The 21,934-nt window shown below is 43.3% G+C and overlaps 2 protein-coding genes across 5 annotated transcripts in view; one reads left to right on the top strand and one right to left on the bottom strand.

Annotated features, from left to right (window-relative positions):
* mcf2l2 (MCF.2 cell line derived transforming sequence-like 2) overlaps window positions 1-21,934 on the top strand; it is a 108,141-nt gene that overhangs the window by 43,064 nt on the left and 43,143 nt on the right. Inside the window, exons 16-17 of the mRNA XM_034530085.1 lie at window positions 16,590-16,656; window positions 17,481-17,596. Coding sequence (XP_034385976.1) covers window positions 16,590-16,656; window positions 17,481-17,596 — 183 coding nt within the window. The remainder of the gene's footprint in view (window positions 1-16,589; window positions 16,657-17,480; window positions 17,597-21,934) is intronic.
* On the bottom strand, window positions 939-13,545 carry b3gnt5a (UDP-GlcNAc:betaGal beta-1,3-N-acetylglucosaminyltransferase 5a). 4 transcript variants are annotated; one of them, XM_034530088.1, is made up of 4 exons: window positions 13,194-13,545; window positions 12,895-12,968; window positions 10,721-10,763; window positions 939-3,216 (listed from the first exon to the last, which is right to left on the bottom strand). In XM_034530088.1, the coding sequence occupies exon 4, from the start codon at window positions 2,698-2,700 to the stop codon at window positions 1,501-1,503; it is 1,200 nt and encodes a 399-aa protein (XP_034385979.1). In that variant the 5' UTR covers window positions 2,701-3,216; window positions 10,721-10,763; window positions 12,895-12,968; window positions 13,194-13,545; the 3' UTR covers window positions 939-1,500. The 4 variants fall into 4 exon arrangements, with proteins under 4 accessions (XP_034385979.1, XP_034385980.1, XP_034385978.1 ...); XM_034530089.1 differs by lacking the exon at window positions 10,721-10,763; XM_034530087.1 differs by lacking the exon at window positions 12,895-12,968.

The raw sequence follows: 21,934 nt of genomic DNA, 5'->3' as shown, positions 1-21,934 counted from the left end.
ACATGTGTCTACTGGTGCAGCCCCACTTGTCCTAGTTTACATGTTTGTGCTGCATCGTAAACCATGTACAAGAGAACAGCTTGACTTACAATTTACTCCAAAGCAGTGGCTTGTCAACCTTGAAACAAAGCAAAGTCTACTTGAGACCCGTTGTCCCAGCTTCTGTAGGTTATTTTTATTGAGGATAAATATCTTGTACACCCATGCTATCGTCTTTCTTCTTTTATGATTTATCCTTCCTGACCCCCAGCTTGGGAACCACAGCTCTAAAACCAAAAGGTGCAAATGTCACAAGCCCCTTACAGTGGCAATGCAAAGAGGTACAATGCAACAGCACACAGTAAATGAGGCTAATTAACCATACTTGTACCATGTGTTCCGTCTGTAGCGTAGGGCAATTCACCCATCTGGCATCATTTAGCTCAGTCTGGCCGGATGCAGCTGTCCTTCTACTGGTTGGCTGGTGTCTCAATAGGAAATATCTGAGGCACCTCGTCAGCCTGAGTCACAGCACAGCTACCGCTACAGAGTTCAAGGGTCCACGAATAGACAGGCATATCTACCAGTTACTCACCACCCACAAGACAATGCTAATAATAAATGATGCAGAACATTTCATACCGAATACATCTGTTCTTCATTCGGTGTCTATTTGATGTATTTGCATTATGGGTGATGCAATTCAAACTTATGATCCATGCCGTTAACAATGAAATTATCACTCGATAAGCACCTTGTTTTGCTCCAGCCCGGTACAGCAGGAATTACATTCACATTTTAACATCTTCAAATGTGTTGTTTTGTCCAAAACATAAAAAATAAAAAAAGATATTCACTTTAAATGTAAACATATGAATATCAGCAAATTACCACATCACAAACACATTTTTATTGCCATCGGTTTGAAACATGACTAAAAGAAATGATCAATCATCAAGATGGTTGCAATTCTCTTTTAATTAAGTAAATGATTAATCTGCTAATTGTTACAGCTTTAATGACATCCACAAAATAAAATGTTTACTGAACCTTTTTGGATTATAAATCTCTTCAAACCTTCAGAAATGCATTCAGATTTAGACACTGGGACATGCATGTGACACCAGACGTCATCATATTTAACAGCTAGTTTAGATGTTATTTCAGACTCTCCAGACAGGGCTAAAGCCTTTCAGAATTTGCCAAGTGAGTAACAGTGTGGAGCTCTGAGTGTGTGCACACAGAGACAAAAAGCCTTCATGTAAACAGAAGCGGAACAGGTTCAACCAATCTTTTCTCTCTAGCTTAAACAAAGTGAAAATCCGGTTGATGGCTGAAGAACAACAGAGTGCATTGGTTTGCTCAACAGAACAGCGTTTGTCTTTATTTACAAGAGAGCAAATACCTAAAATAGCCAGCAAACAGTGAAAGAGGAAAAACATGGCAGGCCGTTTGTTTCAGGTACCATCATTTGTTACCGTGGTACATTCAGCATCCAGCAGTACGTCACCTGAAGACCATTCAAGTGAAAGCGGCCATACAGGAGTAGGTGTTCTGGTAATATGGCAGACACAGCAGCGCCACTCTCACTGCCGTGCAGTAAATATTATTTATAAATCCTCCGGAGTTGCCGGAGACTGTAGGGTCTGTTGCTGCCTGCCAGAGTGAGCGCACATCCGTGGCGTGGCCGTGCGATGTGATCATGTGATTATAGATGCAAGGGTGGTACGGAGTCTTGCCCTCCCCTGAAAAGTACACATGTTCCTGGGGAGAGACCCCCATGGCCTTGGCACACATCCCCATGAAGACGTCGTCGATGTACATGGAGGAGTTCAGCAACAGAGTTGCTTGGTAGATCTTGGCGGCCACATCCCCTGAGACCACGTACCCCGCTCCAGCAGTGTAGTCTGGGTAAGCGGGCCAGGGGTACAGATCATGGGGAACGTGGTATTTGCTCTCTTTACGGCGAACTGGAGGGGCTCCTCTGTGTACATGTCCCACCCACAGGTCTTTGGCCACTGATTGGCTACTCAGGAGCTGCCGCAGGTACTCCACCAAATTTGGCATGTGGACGAAGATGTCATCATCCGCAGACATGAGGAAGCGTGCCTGACGGCAGTACTTGTGGCCCCAGTGGAACTGCAGGATCAATTTGGAAGTCAGGTTGTGGAAGGTGTCCAAAAAGTTCTGCTGGATCAGGTCGCCGTAGGCCTGGTCCTCCTGCAGCAGCGCGCTTTGCACCCTGGATCTCCACCCGACGTTCGGGTGCACACCGAGGGCAAACACCAGCCTCACGCTTGCCCCTAGTTCTGACCAAACAAAGCTCTCGTTGCCCCACGTTTCCCTGATGGCCTGGCGGCGCTCAAAGTTCTCCGGCGAGGATTTCACAAAAAGCAGCAGAAGGACATCATCCCGGCTTTGCCCGTCTCTGCCGCCACCTCCACATTTGCCCGGATGGTTCATGAGGTATGGATAGTTCCCTAACCCACCGTCCGCATCATAATAACCCTCCTTCCTGTTGCGACGGCTGGAGCTGAGGGCGTAGGAGGAATTGAGAAAGTCGTAGTTGTCGACCAGGTAGCGGTACGTGTAGGATCTCATGTGGCTGACCACATGGTGGTCCAGCTCCTCCCAGCAGACCATCACCACACACAGCAACAGACCTGTGGTCAGCAGCTGCATGCACTGGCACTTGCGGATACGACGGAAGTTTATGAACATGGCGACTACTGCTTATTTCTGCCGATCTCCCAACACTGACAGCACGTATCTTCCGTCTTGCCTGTCTCTTCTTTTTCTGAGTATGTAAGCTATTTCATCTCTGCCTCCTGTCACTCCCAAGCTTGACTTCACTTCTAACCTTCTCCTCTCTCTAACCTTCTTCCTTATTATATATTATATTGTCTCGCCTCATATGTGTCCTATTGTCCTCCTCCGGTCCTATCGACTGGCTTCTCTTCCTTTTGATGATGTCAAGTCCAGTAGGCCTTCGTCAGGCTCATCAGCAGTCGTACTTGTTCTGTTGCTGATCTTCTAAAGCTCCGCTCCCTCATAGTGATCAGGCCCCAGGAAGCTCCAGGTAAAGCTGGGTGTCCCTCATTCAGCTTGAACAATTCAAGACGCTCCTACGTACTTCTCTCCTAAGAACTCCTGGTTATTTCACCGCTCTCCTCCACTTGCTTTTCCCTCCGCCTCTTGGCCACTGTCACATCAGCGCATCATTGGAACACACGGCACCTGAACAAGAGAGAGACAAGATCAAATTTGATAAAAAGCTGTTTGCATGCTTGGGCGATGCTTTAAAACTAGAATACACCAGTCCTGAAAAGATGAGTTGATTTATCAACTTTATTGCCAATTATTTTGAAAAGAAATTCATTCATCACACACATATTCCAGACACCGTCTGGTTCCGGCCTCTTATTGTGAGGAATTTCTGCTTTCCTCAGATTTTGTATAATGGTCCTTTTTGGCAGGTTGGTGGGACAAAACACAACATCTGAAGAGGTCTCGGAAAATCAAAACTATTCAATTCATTATTAAAAAACATTTTTTTAGCAAATGACAATAATCTGTTAGTTGCACTGACATTTTAAATCACACACACCTTTCCAAAGCCTAACTAAGTGGTGGCCTGAACTTTACTTATTGTGAATACAGAAGTTTATTTTGAAAAGACACCATGCATGTAACGACAATATTGACACATCAACACTGACATGTGAGGGGAAGCTAGAGCATCATATTTTGAAGCTTTGGAACGCTTCAAAATATCATCATATCAGACCAGGGACTCAAAGTGGAGGGCGGATGGCCCCTTCCCCACTTCCTACCCCATGTTCACTATGTTTTGGTTTTGTTTCTTGGTTAGGTCATCTCTAATTGCTTCTATTTTGTTGGTTTTTACCATGTAAAGTGCATTTGAGTACCTTTAAAAAGCGCCATACAAATGAAATGTATTATTATTATTAATAATAATAATCCTTAGTGTCACTTGTGCCACTATCAGGGGGACAAAATATGTCCACAGACAGAAATATGAACAGCTGTCAAAGTACTACAGTAGGTCCAGATACAGTAGGTCAAGATACAGTATATCCAGCTACAGTAGGTCTAGCTACAATAGGTCCAGCTACACCAGCTACAGTATATCCAGCTACAGTAGGTCTAGCTACAATAGGTCCAGCTACACCAGCTACAGTAGATCCAGCTACAGTAGATCCAGCTACACCAGCTACAGTAGTTCTAGCTACAGTAGGTCCAGCTACAGTAGTTCTAGCTACAGTAGGTCCAGCTAAAGTAGGTCCAGCTACACCAGCTACAGTAGATCCAGCTACAGTAGGTCTAGCTACAGTAGGTCCAGCTACAGTAGGTCCAGCTACAGTAGTTCTAGCTACAGTAGGTCCAGCTACAGTAGATCCAGCTACAGTAGATCCAGCTACACCAGCTACAGTAGGTCCTGCTACAGTAGATCCAGCTACACCAGCTACAGTAGGTCCAGCTACAGTGGGTCCAGCTACAGTAGATCCAGCTACACCAGCTACAGTAGGTCCAGCTACAGTAGGTCTAGCTACAATAGGTCCAGCTACAGTAGGTCCAGCTACACCAGCTACAGTAGATCCAGCTACAGTAGATCCAGCTACACCAGCTACAGTAGATCCAGCTACAGTAGGTCCAGCTACAGTAGGCTATGTCCAGATACAGTATATCCAGCTACAATAGGTCCAGCTACAGTAGTTCTAGCTACAGTAGATCCAGCTACAGTAGGTCCAGCTACAGTAGATCCAGCTACAGTAGATCCAGCTACAGTAGATCCAGCTACAGTAGATCCAGCTACAGTAAGTCCATCTACAGTAGGTCCAGCTACAGTAGGTCCAGCTACAGTAGATCCAGCTACAGTAGGTCCAGCTACAATAGTTCCAGCTACAGTAGGTCCAGCTACAATAGATCCAGCTACAGTAGGTCCAGCTACAGTAGGTCCAGCTATAGTAGTTCTAGCTACAGTATGTCCAGCTATAGTAGTTCTAGCTACAGTAGATCCAGCTACAGTAGGTCTAGCTACAGTAGGTCCAGCTATAGTAGTTCTAGCTACAGTAGGTCCAGCTACAGTAGGTCCAGCTACAGTAGTTCTAGCTACACCAGCTACATTAGTTCTAGCTACACCAGCTACAGTAGTTCTAGCTACAGCAGATCCAGCTACAGTAGGTCCAGCTATAGTAGTTCTAGCTACAGTAGGTCCAGCTACAGTAGGTCTAGCTACAGTAGGTCCAGCTATAGTAGTTCTAGCTACAGTAGGTCCAGCTACAGTAGGTCCAGCTACAGTAGTTCTAGCTACACCAGCTACAGTAGTTCTAGCTACAGCAGATCCAGCTACAGTAGGTCCAGCTATAGTAGTTCTAGCTACAGTAGGTCCAGCTACAGTAGTTCTAGCTATAGTAGGTCCAGCTACAGTAGTTCCAGCTACAGTAGGTCCAGCTACAGTAGGTCCAGCTACAGTAGTTCCAGCTACAGTAGGTCCAGCTACAGTAGGTCCAGCTACAGTAGGTCTAGCTACAGTAGGTCCAGCTATAGTAGTTCTAGCTACAGTAGGTCCAGCTACAGCAGATCCAGCTACAGTAGGTCCAGCTACAGTAGTTCTAGCTACAGTAGGTCCAGCTACAGTAGTTCTAGCTACAGTAGGTCCAGCTACAGTAGTTCTAGCTACAGTAGGTCCAGCTACAGTAGTTCTAGCTACACCAGCTACAGTAGTTCTAGCTACAGCAGATCCAGCTACAGTAGGTCCAGCTATAGTAGTTCTAGCTATAGTAGGTCCAGCTACAGTAGTTCCAGCTACAGTAGGTCCAGCTACAGTAGGTCCAGCTATAGTAGGTCTAGCTACAGTAGGTCCAGCTATAGTAGTTCTAGCTACAGTAGGTCCAGCTACAGCAGATCCAGCTACAGTAGGTCCAGCTACAGTAGTTCTAGCTACAGTAGGTCCAGCTACAGCAGGTCCAGCTACAGTAGTCACACACATACTTACAAGCTAAAACACAGTTTCCCTGGGTGCAGCTCTAGTTATCCTCAATTACGTACCAGCTCCAAAGGTCTCAGATGCAAACCTCAAAACCACACTGTCTCCAGATATCTGTTCAGGGATCTGAGTTGCAGCATCAGCCTTCTCCTGATCTTCTCGTCTCTTTTGTCAGTTCATTAATATAACAACAATACAAATGTTTGGATATATATATATATATATATATATATATATATATATATATATATATATATATATATATATATATATAATAATACAAAAAAAGCATGTCAAAACGGAAGTTAATGCAAAGCCTCGTGATGTTTTCATTGACATGGTTGGAAAGACTTCTAAAGGCACTTTTCGTTATTCCAATTCAAAGCTTTACTAATGTGCTACAATAATGTTATTTGTGGACTTTTCCAAGCAAATATTACTGTATGTGTTTGCGATTGAATCCACCCATGAATATCGCTCCCGGTCGGCTGCAGCCTCCCCGTTGCCACGGTGTTAGTTACACAGGTGAGCTCACGCGGAAGACTGCGGGCTCAACTCCGACAGGTAACATGTGCACAAGCCCAACAGAAGACCGCATCGGAGAGTCCGCTGGTCCACTGCATGCCCGCAGGCCCCCGGACACCGGGCACGGAGACCGAAGTTTCCCAGGAATGAGTTACTTACCGGAGATATGCCGAAACAGCACCGACGGGGCGGGCGACTTGTGGAGTGAACTCCGGAGCACTAGACTTGGTCACTGCGGGTAGCGGCGGTCCATACGGCTGAGGATGTACGTCACCACGTGGCATTTGCGCACAGCTGAGTCATGTGGACATTTAAGTTTCTCTATATCATCAATATATTAATTCCTCCAACATTTATGTGACTAGTTAACGATATACAATATATTATGATATTGCAATGGCATTTGTATAGGCACTTACATATGTTTCACTAGATACTGTTTTTATTGATTCATAGCCAATGAAAACTATATGTGTGTAGTACACTGGGGCAATATTTATGATACCTGAATGTGAGTTGTGCATTGAAAAATGTAGATATTAATATAACTCTTTTTACTTTCTGTGATTTACAACATTGCTGTGGTTCCCAAAGTGTGGAGTAACAGAACAAGTTTAGTTCATGTGGAATAGTTTGGAATGCTTGATGGCTACCTGGTAACAGAGAGTTGATAAGTGTGCTGCAATGTTTCATGGGAGGATTCCTGGCTTTACAAGGCCACGAGGCGTCCCTGAACGCTCCACATTAACCTTGAGGATTATGGGACACTGAGGACACAGGGGACACTAAGGGCTACATGGGACACAGAGGACACAGGGGACACAGAGGGCTGTAGGGGACACTAAGGGCTACATGGGACACAGGGGACACAGGGGACACTGAGGGCTGCATGGGACACTAAGGCAGCACAGTTGCCCCGAGGATCTGATGATGATCTTCAATAACTAACAGTGGGTGTTCACATGTTCACCTTTACCCGATGAAGCCATTTTGGTTTCTACCAGTCATGCTGCAACATGGAATGAAAGACAAATGATTTTAGTTATTCAGTTTGCCACATAGCACTAATTGTCCACTAGACTGTAGAGATCTTTTAATAATTCAATTCATGTATATATGTATAGCCCTATAATCACAACTGTGCCTCAGAGGGCTTTACGATCTGTAGAGAATACAACATCCTCTGTCCTCGGATTCAGGAAAAAGTCCCACAAAAAAAACCTTTTCATGGAAGAAAAAGGAAGAAGCCTCAGGGAGAGCAACAGAGGAGGATCCTCTATCAGGGTGGACGGAAGTGCAATAGATGTCCCGTGTCCAGAATGAACATCATAACAACACAATACACCATTACAAAAGAGCCTTCTTATTTTACTTGAATATATTTGTTTTAAGGATTTCATATTTTGTACCACTATGATATCGCTTTATGTGTAAAAGGAGAGGCTTCTCTGATAGGAGGAAACCGTTAACTCTATCTTTACTCCCATAAACAATTCAACTTGATCACACACACACACGCACACACCTTCTTACATTGCTGACCACAGCAGAATGCTTTATCAGCGGGTCTCTTGACCACATGGCACATGACCGTTCACAAAGCGCCAGAGCAGGGCGTCCTGTTTGCATGGGTCCCCCCCGGGGTCTTCCCCATTTCCTATGTAATCTGTGAGTTTAACCTTTTTCCTACCATTGTTGGGCAGAGTATTACTCACAGAGCAAAAAAAAAGGGAAGGTTTCTATTATTTGTGAGTTTTTCCTGATCTGATGTGAGGTCCTGGGACAGGGATGCAAACCACAGAAAGGTAGTGAACAGCCAACCCCACTGAACTCTCATACTGAAGCTGGGTGCGTTGGTACACTGATCAAGGGTCTGTTTGATGAGTCAGGAGGGAGAAGAGGTTGGTTTGAAAGAGTGTGACTTTAAAATGACATACATTTCTAATAAATTATATCCGTAACACACTGTAAGACTAAAAGATTAGTAAACAACTACATTTACTCAGCTGCAGCTTGTTAATTCTGACCTTTCTGTGGTTTGCATTAACGAACCATGGGGTGTTCTGAACAACCAGCTACTGTGTTTTTCCCCGTGGAAACAAGATCAATTTGTGATTATGTTTGATACAAACTTTTATCTTTGTACCGATTAATTCCATTCAGTTTATTTTGTATAGCCCAATATCACAAATTTGCCTCGGAGGGCTTTACAATCTGTACACATACGACATCCCTGTCCCAGGACCTCACATCGGATCAGGAAAAACTCCCCAAAAATAACCTTTCACAGGGAAAATTGGGAAGAACCCTTCAGGAGAGCAATCCCTCTCCCCGGATGGACAGAAGCAACAGATGTCATGTGTACAGATGAACAGCATTACAGATGAGGTATTATCCGGACCATTTTCAGCCCTAACTGGCACCAAAACCGTGAAGAAAAAAAAGACCAACCCCCTTTGTAGGAAATGTGTATATTGTAAACACCCACAAACAGCATACCCCACCCCTCTGGCTAAGGGCCGTTAACTCTGCTGAGGACGCTGTGAATGTAAGCGCCGACCCAGCACAAAGACCTATAATAGAGGGGCTTTAGCCCAACAGAGCCCCTGAGCAGGGAAGCTGCTGACGCCTGTGCAATGCTGCCACACAATAGGCCGAAACACATAGTTCCACAGCAGCATGTTTTGACTGACCCATGGGTGCAACCAACAATAGTGCACTCTCACAACACATGGCCGGGCCTTGACATTCAGGAAAAACGTAACATGAGAAGATTCACTTTTGGAAAGAGTTTGAAGTTATCTGCTGTAAAGACTGAAGTGAAGGAGCTTTGACTCTTGAATAGGATGGGGCCATCTACGTCCTGGGCCTTGAACACACTTCTTAGTGCATGTGCTCTTGTGTTTACTGCTGCTGTTTCAGACACTCAACATCTGGAGTTACTTCACATGCATGTGATCAGACAATTAATAAATTGTCTAGTAATGAGGGATTCACTTCATAAATCATGGCACATAAAAAAAAAAAAAATGACTTGGTATTTTAATCAAAACTTCAATTTGTAGTATGGCCCACTGCTACTTTAAATCAATGAAACACATTTTGCCACCAACATAAACTGGCATTACTGTATACGCTGCATGAACAATATGTGTTCTTTGGATGTCTCCAAGTATCAAAACATTTAGTTGTCACATGTTCAGACTTTACTGCTCACTTGGTAAACCTACTTTATATCCACTTCCTCTAGTAGGAATAGTTCAGTTCCTCAATCAAAGAAGTTAAGACGCCACATTGTACAACCCATCCTCATTTCTAAATATATTACAATTGTTGTCAATGACTCTTGGTTTCAGTACGTTTGTTAAGTAATTACATGTACGAACATACTAATATACAAACCATAAAAATATGTCTGCTTTGTTTTATGGGTTTGAGGCATTCGATACCTCATATGGTGCTGCTTCACAATGATACTGACTGTTGGCTGTACATGTTGGGTCAACTGTTGACTGTCTACGCAGACTCTAGCACCGACAGCCAGAGGCCTTGGCGCCTCCATTTCTTTCCTGAGTGCTTATCAGTGTTTAGCTGCAAAATTGATGAACACTAATATGATTAAACTATCGGTTCATTTTCTTGCGCTCACTTGTAGGGAATCAAGTGTGCCCCGAGTGGTTTGCTTCTTCGTTTTACTTTCCAAGGCCAGAAGAGAACAAAATGAGCTCATGTGGTACCAACCAAGTAATTAAAGTGGGCCAGCCTCTAATTGTAGACTCTCTCTCTCTCTCTCTCTCTCGAATTGCTTTGTGATTCCTGAGAGTGATAGCATAAGCTCAGTTAGTTAACTGAGCTTATGCTATCACTAGCACAAGCTAATGGATGTCAAAGCTCGGGCGTTGATATTCGACACCGAGCAGATTAATGCTTGAGAAGCTCAGGTTACCCAACCAACGTGTACTTTCCCCGTATAACTTAAGTAGCATGAACATAACGTCGGTAGAATAAACAGTGGCGTCAGTAGTTTCAGTGGTGAGTGCATGCGTGGGAAGTGTGCGTGGGATGTTGTATAGTGCCAGGTCAAACCACACTCTCCTACAACCAGGGTCTCAGGACAGAGAGCGAGAGAGAGCTCCTGAGACCAGAGGGCCTTTTAAATGCAGCGCTGGTACACAAGGCCCAGGTGTTGCCGGTGCTGCTGATTACCTCAGGTGTTTCCACTCTCCTGACGACCCTTGGCCACGCCCACCTGCAGGGACACGAGCCAGTTGGCAGAGAGGGTCGTCGTCACACTATGCAGATGAGTTCACCTTAAAACATTTAACTTCCAGGAACTGGAATTCTCTAAACAGCTATTAGTCATAAGTCTGTTATTACAAACCTCGCTTCACTTGTAAATGAGCACCTTTGAATGTAAGCAAAGCAAACTTTCCGTCTGTATGTAACAGATTACATGTACTGTTATCCTGCCGTCGTGCTGCGTGACACACTTACATCGTTTTGGGTCTCTACATAATGAGAGGTATTGGTCGTTGGAATGAAATATTGCAGGAATGCAGGATATTTCTGTTATTTAGGCTGTGGCCAAAGGTGCTGATTCAAAATGAGTTTAATCATACATTCTGGAAACATTGGGTTAAACAGCCCAACCGTTTCTCTCACGAATTACTCTATTTTTATTTAATATTTGGCCATCTTTTATTCAGTTATAATCATTGTGCAATTGCTTAGATCCGGTTGCGTCACTACAAACTCCAGACACAAAAGCAATCATCCGACAGTTTGGAAAGAAGACAATTATCGAAAGCACTTTATCGTGAGCGCAGCTGTAATGTCGCTAACATTCCCCCCTGTACAGGACACCTGTTTGGGGGCACACTCGAGACCCTGGAGGTCTAAGCTGAACCAAGAAGTCGCTCTGTGAACTCTGGTGATATTATCTACCGTCTAAAGTCTGAGACCTCTTTAGTTTACAACCGGCTTGATCATCTGACCTCTCATGTTTCTAAACCCGTCACACTTTGTTGTGGCAATGAAACCAAATCCCCTGATTTGAACAATTAACTTTGGTGAATCCAATGTGATGTAAGGTGATAGAACTGATGGACAAAAGATAAGGCCCGACTTAAACTGGTTCATCCAAGTCAGATTGATTTCCCTCATGTGACTTGTGACTTGTTGTGTTAGGATGAATTAAGTAACGATTGTGCTGTCGGATGCCCTGAAGCAGGTTTGCAAGGCAGCAGGACATATTAAATCAAGAATGTCAAATATCTAGTAATACCATATACTGTACCTGACAGAGCAGTAGTTAAATACAGCAGCTTTGTCAGTGGCCGTAGTTGTGACGGGAGTAAAGGGGGAAGTCTGACTGCGTAGTATAAAGTCTGCATAGGGAGAAGTGTCTTGGAGACAAACACAGGACTTTCACCCAGTAGACAGGTGTTTGTGACCAGCGTGAAACCAAGAGTCACATAAGTTACATAACATTACTACATTGCTTATGTATCGTAGCTTTCTGATTTACGTTACTTAGATATCGTAACATTACTTAGGTATCGTAACATTACTTAACTGCGTAGCATATGTCGTGAGACTACTTAACTATGGAACAAACATACTTTGTATCCACCTTTCCTGTGAAAACAGAAGTTGGTTTAGAAAAGACAATATTGGCATAGTGGCCAGACTTGGTACTGCATAATCAATGATACACACAAGCCCAGGAGCTTTTTCCATACACAATCATTAGATAAAAGAATACATATTTGTGTGTGTCACAAACACCTAAAAAATGACAATGTATCATAAGAATTTCCTCCTTTTGGTTCAATACATTTTGGAAAACCTTGAAAACTCATATGATTCAATTATTTGATCCTACTGGTGTGTTTGGCGAGCCAACAGGAAGACAAACAGGAGCGTTCTCCGCTAACTTTGCTCAGATTGTGACACGAGTCATTAATTTCCTTTAAACCATACGCTGACTTTATTTCTTTTCACTGATTGTTGGCTCTGACCTACAGTAACACTGCTGTATTCTGGAACTGGGTGGAAACCTGGCTATGTGGCAATTCAGTAGCCAGACCTCGATTTCCATATAATGTAGTCCCACTCAAAATGTGCCCTTTTTTTTTTTTAAACACAGAAATATGAAAGCTTCCGAAACAACATTTTTGAAAAACTGAAAACTGAATTCTACACTGAAACCAAAGATACTTATAGCAGAAACATATTAAAACAAATGGGATTATAATGTGTTGATCATCATTTAAACTCTCACTGTGAACACTTCAGAACTAAGTTGTTATATCACTGTGTGACCTGTGAGTTCTTAAAGATGTATTATATGCGTTTCATATGCGGTTTGCTCTGCTCACCCAGCCGGCTCAGCCTGTTCAACCCCTCGGTCTCACCGGAGCACTGCTGTAGACTCGGAGTCGGGTTTGGCAGCCTCCCAACAGAGAGAAAAAGTTCTGGGACTATTTACTCGTCATCTTGACACATCCAGCTTGTTTTCCCCCACTCACCCCCTTAACTCTGTCAGTCTGCTACTGCAAGCTGACACCTTTAGCCTGGAACACTTGAAGGTATTATCAACTTCATTTAGAACACCCTTCAGCACACACACGCACACACACACACACACACACACACACACACCGTGCTCCTGACTTACCGGGCTGTTTTAGAGTCCGCTTTGTGTGTGACAGATGAACTCTTCTCCTCTGGTATCTGTCTGTGACACTCACTTTCTCTACCTCACTCTTTCCGTCCGCTGCTCTCGTTCCCTCAACATCTCCTCTTTCTGATTTTCCCTCTACTCCTCCTCTTTTTCCTCTCACTTCTTCCCCTGTCCGATGCAGTACAGCCACCAGCAGCTCAGCTGAGGGGAGCCTCAAACGCCTGCTCTGATTGCCCTGAAGGTCCCAGTGTGAGCGCTGGTGTGTGAGAGACAGTGTGTGTGCGTCTCGTAAAGGGGGAGGAACCACCAGGCAGCAGGGGGAGCCCTCTTTACCTCCACTTCCCGTTACCCCACCGCCCTCTGTCTGTGCTTCCTCTAACACAGTGTCTGTATTTATACAAGCAAGTTCATGGGAGGCATTTCTGTTTGGGATGAATGAATGTGTAAGTTATTCAGAGATCACACACACACACACACACACACACACGCACACGCACACGCACACGCACACGCGCACACACTTCAGGTGTTCCCAAATATGCTGAATAAAAATGAGCCAGTACTGAATGTAACCATCCTGCAGCCAGGCGTTAACTAAGTAACTTAATAATGGTTTATTATTATAGAACTGGGACTGGGCACCTCCACACACTGCAGTGTGGCCTCTCCTCACCTGGACAGACACACAAACCATTCAGACTGAAACCCGAATGGCACTTTCTCTCAAGGAGAGATACGTGTGGCCCTCGGCAGCTGATACAATGGACCAAGCATCCATTAGTGTTTGTATGAGACGCACCACATTTGAACCAACGACAACGTAAAACCTCAAATCAGATGCTTATAGCGACTGAGTTTACTCAACAAACACAGGACTTTCACCCAGAAGCCCGCTGTTCATGTCCCACGTAATTAATACTTATTTTATTTTAAAAAAACACTTATTTGAACCCAAACCTAAATATTTTCTTAAGCTTAACCAAGTCTTTTTGTTTGCATAAAAAGAAAGTAAACCTATGTTGGAAGTTGGAGTTGGGATTGAGCAAGTCTCATGAAAAGAAAACTGAAAGGTTGAAATAGTCTTTTTTTTTTAGATATGGAGGTATAAAGCAGTCTACCTATTATCATTTGGGAGCCAGGGCTGGATATCGTTTGAAAATTTCACGACACTATTACAAATATAAGACCGTACTGATCATTTATCAGTTGGAGTACTGACCATAAAAGGATGATTTTAATGATTTATTATTTAACCACATTGTATGTATATACATGTATTATGTATAATAAATGCTAAGCTATAGTGCAACAGGGGCACAAGTAGAAAGGAGTCAATAATAAACTTAATAACTGGGTCAGTTTCACAGTATATCTACTGTATCTAAAGTGAACTAACATTACCAATAAGCTGCCAGTCCTAGAAGACCAAGTGCGCTGCGTCTGCAGCTGCAATCATCATCAGATGTTTGAGGTTCCTGTCACTATTCATCTGCCCGGAGCATTCATTTAACATTTACTAATGTTCCACACGTGTTTATGTGTGATCCGTGTCCTCAGCTGTATCAGCTGACGCACACATCATGTGCAGTAAACCTAATTATGGCTGTACGTCGACAGGAGGACAAGTCTGTGTCTGTGTGTATGAGCACGTGTGTGAAATTGTACAAATCAGTCAGGTAATGACCGCAAAAGAATAGCAAACTGTGTCCCTGTACTGGTGCACATTCATAGACCTAACGAGGTTCCAGAGTATGTGGTCTGCCTTTTGCTTTTGCTTTTGCAGGCGTTTGCAAACGCACAACCGTTTCCTCCACTTCCTGTAGCAGCGTGTGATATGACAGATGGGGGCTTTTGCTTCAAGCTCCATTGACTTGTACATCAAACCGCCTTTTAGCACATCTCTGTGGGCTTCTGAGAGCAAGTAAGGATCATTACTGGATGTCCATATTTGCTTGGTTCGGGTTGATTTTGCTTTATGGATACGAAAAAGGAACTTACAAGCTTTCTTCCTCACTGGATGGATTCATACTCAGCCTTACAACTAGACTTTCGGGGCTCCTCCACAAGACAGGGCCTACAAGTTCATTTATAACGCAGGTGTCACCTCCAATTTGAACACATTTGAACAACTTTTGGACTACTCGGGTTGCATAAAGTCTTCTTTTGTCTCTGCTGTCCAAAATTGAATGGAGACCCCTGATGATGTCATCAGTTTAGTCTCAGCTTGGACAATTTATATTTGTCTTGAGAGTTCCTGGACAAATACCAGGATGATCTCAGTTCCCATTATTTATCCTCCAATGTCCCAGCTCAGCTTGCTCTGAGCCTTCAGATCGTGTACTGTAAAATGAGAAAGCAGAGCATGGGAGGAATGTCAAAATAATGATGGAAGAGGAAGATAACTCGTACACAAGTCTAGATTAGCTCTGTAGCTTCACCTTTCTATGTATGTTTGTCTTAGTAGAGTTCAAGCAGAGTGATGTAACTAATTCCTAATGACCTATTTTGCATTACTGCAAATAGGAATGGGTGTGCACGAGAGAAAAAAGGTCAAGGGACCACCGATGTCAAATCTATCCTGTGTGCACCATAGATATCTGTCCCACGTTTCAAGGCAATCCATCCAATAGTTGTTACATTTCCCTCAGGTCTGACAGTGTGTCCACAGCTCCGTGCATGTGGCTACGGTTGGGAGCATACAGGAGATTATACAAGAGTGTCCTCTAGGCAACGCAATGAATTAGCAACTCGCCAAAGTCACACATTGATATTCAGTTTCCTGATGACTCTCACAGATGCAACAACAAGTCCTTCTTGTTGAACATTAATACAAGGATGCAATTACAAAGTCATTTCTAATAAAGTGCAAGTCGTGGTGATCCTGAGTGACTCTCGCAGGAGAGTTGTTGTTTTTAGCTCGTTTTTTTTTTATCAGAACTTAACAGAGCTTTAAGAGTGTATTGGCTAGAAAGTTAGAACCTAAATGCATGTGAGGTAAACTGGACTGATGCATATGACTGGAACAAGGAAGCAGTGATGGTGTTGTTTCCATTACTCGTCCTCTTTCAACCGCAAAGTGCATTTTTCTATGGTAATGGTGCCATATTTGTCCGTTGGGACACCCACATCCTGATGAAGTCTGATCTCACCGCTCTTCCAAATACCCACAAAACACTTCTTCTCAGTGTCATTGCTGCGGTGCCAACACTGAAAATCATGGGTCCTGATTTATTAGTTTGTTTGTCAGCTTGCAAGGACATCCCATCAGAGTAAAAGTGCACGGATGAATAATTTAATGTTTTTTTGAGTGGAAATTCAACCAGAAGGGTTTCATTCTGATTTTCTCTGCATGCGTTGGAAATCTCCCCATTCTGTGCTCTTCCTCTGCAGACACATCATGACTGAGCTGATTGAAACCGAGAGGTTGTATGTGGAGGAACTGCAAAGTATCATGGAGGTACAGTATGTCTGCTGCTTCTACAACTGTTCTACATCATGGCTGACTTGCATTCAAAAACAGATGCGATCCTTCATTGTTTCGTTGAATTTGTATTAGTCTCAGTCCTTAATCTCTCTTTCATGCTGTTGTTTAATGTTTAACCTTTAATTCAACCGTTAAAGGACCATCCGGTATATCACCACTTGGACATTGGCTATTTGCTAATATTGCTTGTCTGTGATCCAGCTCTTGGTATTCAATTTGATAAATTCAGTAGGGAAATTCTTAATGTAAATAAATCCAGAAATCCAATAACACCATGAATACTGGTGCACCACTTGGTTCATTATCGGCATTGATTGCCTTTTAGTAGAAATAACAATCTAATTATTTCCCTGATAAATCCAACCTTCAGACTCCTGTCAGTGTTTGAACTCCACATGATCTCCTGGGTTGAATATGTCCAATCAATTTTCTGTTGGTTTACACACGCACTGAAGGCTGAACTCCACAGGAATGAATTGATTCTGCATTATATCGATTACATGAACAGAGTGTTGCGCATTAGTGTATGTTGGTCTATAAATCACCCTCATTACTCACAGGTGTCCATTTGTAGCCAGATTGACACTGCAGATGGCCAGATATTAAGAATATTCTCTTCTTCTTTTTCTCCTTCTCCTTCTTCTTCTTCTTCTTCTTCTTCTTCTTCTTCTTCTTCTTCTTCTTCTTCTTCTTCTTCTTCTTCTTCTTCTCCTTCTTCTTCTTCTTCTTCTTCTTCTTCTTCTTCCTCTTCGTCTTCCTCTTCTTCTTCTTCTCCTCCTCCTTCTCCTTCTCTCCAGGGTTATTTTGCAGAGCTGGATAACTCAGAGCTCAGCCACCTCATCCCTCCGTCGCTGGACAACAAAAGGGATGTGCTGTTCGGCAACCTGCCCGAGATATACGAGTTCCACAACAGGTAGGCGGAATGCATTTTGTACATCGCCCTGCCGTATGCTCTACTGTATCTATCTTTACTGTTTCTCCAAGCTGTGCTTAGTCCACTTGATATATCTATATCTATAAACTGTAGTGCAGCCATACAAAGAAGGCAGCCCCCTGTTCCCTGGCTCCGCTCGTCCATGTCGATGTGTCCTTGGGCACAACTTGGGGTTAAGACACTTGACCCCAAGTTGCTCCCGTAGCTGTGCTTACAGTGTGTTGTGTGAATGTTAGTTCTGAGGAGCACGTGGTACCTTGCATGGTAGCCCCTCCCATCAGCGTATGAATGGTTGTGAGTGGCTGAATGATTTAAGTGAGAGTTTTTGGTAAAGTTTTTTCTGTGTGTGTGATATCTAAAGAAGTTATGAGTTAATGTTAATGTACAAAACAGGTGGCCACAGGGTGAGATCACGTTTTCTGCTGATTGGTTCAATGAGTACAGTATTGTTTGGCTTCCCTCAAAAATAAACTTGTGGTAAGACTTTTTATGACCCCCATGTGTAAAATGCATTATAAACACATTTATGTTATAAACTGTCTAATTATTATTATAAGCACCTTTGTAGCAATAATCAAAACACATCAATGTATATAGCAAGGGAAGTTTCCATCACCTTTTTTATAATGCATTATAATCACTGTTAATTATGTTACTCAAAATGCTCATTGTTTGTTTGAAGTAAAGTGAAAAATATAATTACATATATGTAAGAGCAACACACAAAATGTTCATACACATTTTTACTTTAATTGTGTGAAAATATATATTTTTTTCTTCATTTTTACCATCAGAAACTGATATGGCCTTTTGTATGTCTATTTGTGAAATTAATAATGTAATATCTGGGCTTGGTCTTTCCACTCACATCCTTCCATCCACAGTTTGTGTTCCAGCTGGATGTTTGCTGAAGTCACATAAAGGGGAACTGGTTCAGTGACTTCTTGGTGTCTTCCCACGTTAGGATCCAGATCTACTATTTAAGTAGTGGGAGGAACATCAAATAGACGGTCAAGGCGGTGCATCTCTGGGACTCCCACTTGAAATGTCCCTGCATCTGAAAGCAGACGTTCGGTCTCATCCAGAGAAAGAGCACACATAATGTCATAAATTCAATCTTATTGATCTGAACATGTGAGAGGCCCTCCAATGCGTTGTGTCCACTTGGTGACCTTGGATTTGCTGCCCAACGATCTACCTTATACTCAACCATTGGACATGTTACAATCCTGTTCTGTCGCAGCTTGTGAGTGAATTATGTTCCATAACTCTCCTGTTGCACCCTTAAATAACGCCATAGTCGTTTTTATTCTACTTTGGGTTTTAGAACCGTACGTAATTCCTGTCACAGCTAAGCCCCCCCCCCCCCCCCCCCCCCACACACACACACACACACACACACGTCCATGCACAACAATAAACAGTGCAATACCATAAGACATCATTAAATTGTACAATATAATATGGTGACGCATTCCATTCCAGCGCAGACATGACATCAGTCTACAGTGGTAGCTGTAAACGACGAGTCACGAGCAGATAGCCAGCTAATTATTATGAACTCCATGAGGTTCATATGATTCCAGCTGACAGTCTTATTAAAAGGTAGATATGCTTGATGGCTACATAAATGATCAAATGCTAAAAGACACTTTTTTTCTTTAGACAAGGCAAAATGTCAGCATCCTATCCAGCTAACGGTTCACGTAGAAGACATGCAAGATAAGAAACACACAGATTCTTGTATTGCAATGTAGGGCTGGTGATGACTAATATTGGACAGTATTAGCATTATAATTGAAATGTGAGGTACTTACTTATGTGTGGTTCTAATATCAAAAAAATGTTGTGCTCTCTATAAAAAATTCAAAATAAACATGTTAAATTCAGTATTTGTATTTTCAAAGAGTATGTTTCTCTTTGAGGATCAGGACACACTCCTCAGGTAAAGAGACTGGGCGGTGACATCCTGAAAGGGATGGTTTCTAACATCCTGTACAACCCATAATACCACAACTAAATGTAGTTAGCCCATACTTCTTGGCTTTGGGAGTTATGCTAGGCTAATACTGTAGGTAATAATGACATTGTTAGCCTACATGTGAGCAGACAAACACACGTTCTATTCCTTAACACAAGTACACAGGTATGTACTGTAAGGGGCAGGGGGGCAGGGTACTTAGAGGTCCCAGAGGAGAGCATTGGGATCAGGTGTGGGACGAGACACACCAGGAGCTGGACTCCTCATCAGGGAGGCAAACAAAGAACAATCAGGGAACATGATCTAGTGGCTCATGCCACGTCTCCCCAAGACCTCCAGGGTGTTGGACACAGCTCGTGGCCCGGCTCAGATGGTTTAGATTAACATTAATTGAAATAAGTCAACACTGACTATTGGTTTCCACTTTAACCTCCTCCCGATAAGGATATCCGCGGAATTTGATTAGAAACAAAACGAGAAATAATAAATAACAGGTTTAAACTGGACGCTTATAGGCAATGCAGTTTAATTCTTAGGGCTGACGTTGCACACCACTCCAGCATGCTGAGGAATCCCAGGCTGTCCCGTTGCTTAGCGATGAATGGATCGTTGCTGTTGACGGGAGCAGTTTACTAAGCCCTTCATTTATGTTCTACGAGTTGGATTAGATCCACTTTGCCCTTCCACAGACGCTATATAACATAATCCAGTTTTGTATCGAGGAATATTGAATGTTTGGGAATGTGCAGCCAGCATGCGGTCACATTTGAGCTGGAGAGCAGTGGTTTGTGGTCACTTCCTGAAATCGTAGCTCCACTGTGTAATTTACAGAGCTGTGTGGCATGTGTGCTTGTGCTCCACGTACAAACTAAAGTGTCTGTGGCGACAAGATAGTCATCCAAAGCAACTGACAGCAAGCAGACGAATGCAGAGACATTACAGGCAGTCTGCAGAGTCCCTGAAGGCCTCTTTTCCCTCTCTCTTTTCAGTGCTCTTCCTTCCCTCTCCCTCTCGCTACCTGTGTTCCCTGAAGGCCTCTTTTCAATTCAATTCAATTCAATTCAGTTTATTTTGTACAGCCCAATATCACAAATTACAAATTTGCCTCAGAGGGCTTTACAATCTGTACACATACGACATCCCTGTCCCCTGGGAGTTTTTCCTGATCCGATGTGAGGTCCTGACCTCACATCGGATCAGGAAAAACTCCCCAAAAATAACCTTTCACAGGGAAGAGCAACAGAGGAGGATCCCTCTCCCCGGATGGACAGAAGCAATAGATGTCATGTGTACAGAATGAACAGCATTTACAAAGTTACATAAACACATTACATGAATATGACAATGTATGAATGGAACTCCAATCCATGAAACAGAAGAAAGTAGAGAGGAGGGGGGGCGGGGCGCATCAGCAGGGCCAACGCGGGAGGCCGGCTCACCAGGCATCAGACACCTCCAGGTCCAATGGACCCTATGAGACGTGAAGTCACAAAGACTCTGGGGAGGAAGCAGAGTTAATAAGGTGCAATGGAGAGATGTAAATTCATCCATAAGGAGAGAGAGAAGAGGAGATAGGTGCTCAGTGTATCCTAAAACATCCCCCAGCAGCCTATAAGCCTATAGCAGCATATCAAGGGGGTGGACCAGGGCAAACCTGATTCAGCCCTAACTATAAGCATTATTAAAGAGGAAAGTCTTAAGTCTATTCTTGAATGAGGTGACTGTGTCTGCCTCCAGGACTGAAAGTGGAAGCTGGTTCCATTAAAGAGGAGCTTGATAACTGAAGGCTCTGGCTCCCATCCTACTTTTTAGGACTCTAGGAACCACAAGTAGCACCGCATTTAGTGAGCGCAGCTCTCTAGTGGGGCAATATGGTACTACAAGCTCCTTAAGATATGACGGTGCATCACCAATCAAGGCTTTGTAGGTGAGGAGAAGAATTTTAAATGTGATTCTTGATTGTACAGGGAGCCAGTGCAGAGCAGCTAATACAGGAGTCATGTGATCTCTTTTCTTAGTTTTTGTGAGTACACGAGCTGCAGCATTCTGGATCAACTGGAGGGATTTAAGAGACTTATTAGAGCAGCCTGATAATAAGGAGTTGCAGTAATCTAGTCTGGAAGTAACAAACGCGTGAACCAGCTTTTCTGCATCTTTTTGAGACAAGATGTGCCTGATTTTTGAAATGTTACATAGATGAAAATATGCAATCCTTGAGATTGGCTTCACGTGGGAGTTAAAGGACAAGTCTCGGTCAAAGATAATGTCGAGATTCTTTACGGTGGTGTTGGATGCCAGGGAAATGCCATCTACAGAAACCACATCACCAGATAATT

This window comes from Cyclopterus lumpus, chromosome 4 (assembly GCF_009769545.1).
Source record: "Cyclopterus lumpus isolate fCycLum1 chromosome 4, fCycLum1.pri, whole genome shotgun sequence".
Taxonomy (NCBI): domain Eukaryota; kingdom Metazoa; phylum Chordata; class Actinopteri; order Perciformes; family Cyclopteridae; genus Cyclopterus; species Cyclopterus lumpus.
The sequence above is the reverse complement of the archived record's forward strand: the minus strand, read 5'-3'. Positions and strand labels throughout refer to the sequence as shown.

What these genes read in the sequence shown, in the direction of transcription:
- b3gnt5a (XM_034530088.1), bottom strand. Translation starts at nt 2,700, where the DNA reads ATGTTCATAAACTTCCGTCGTATCCGCAAGTGCCAGTGCATGCAGCTG.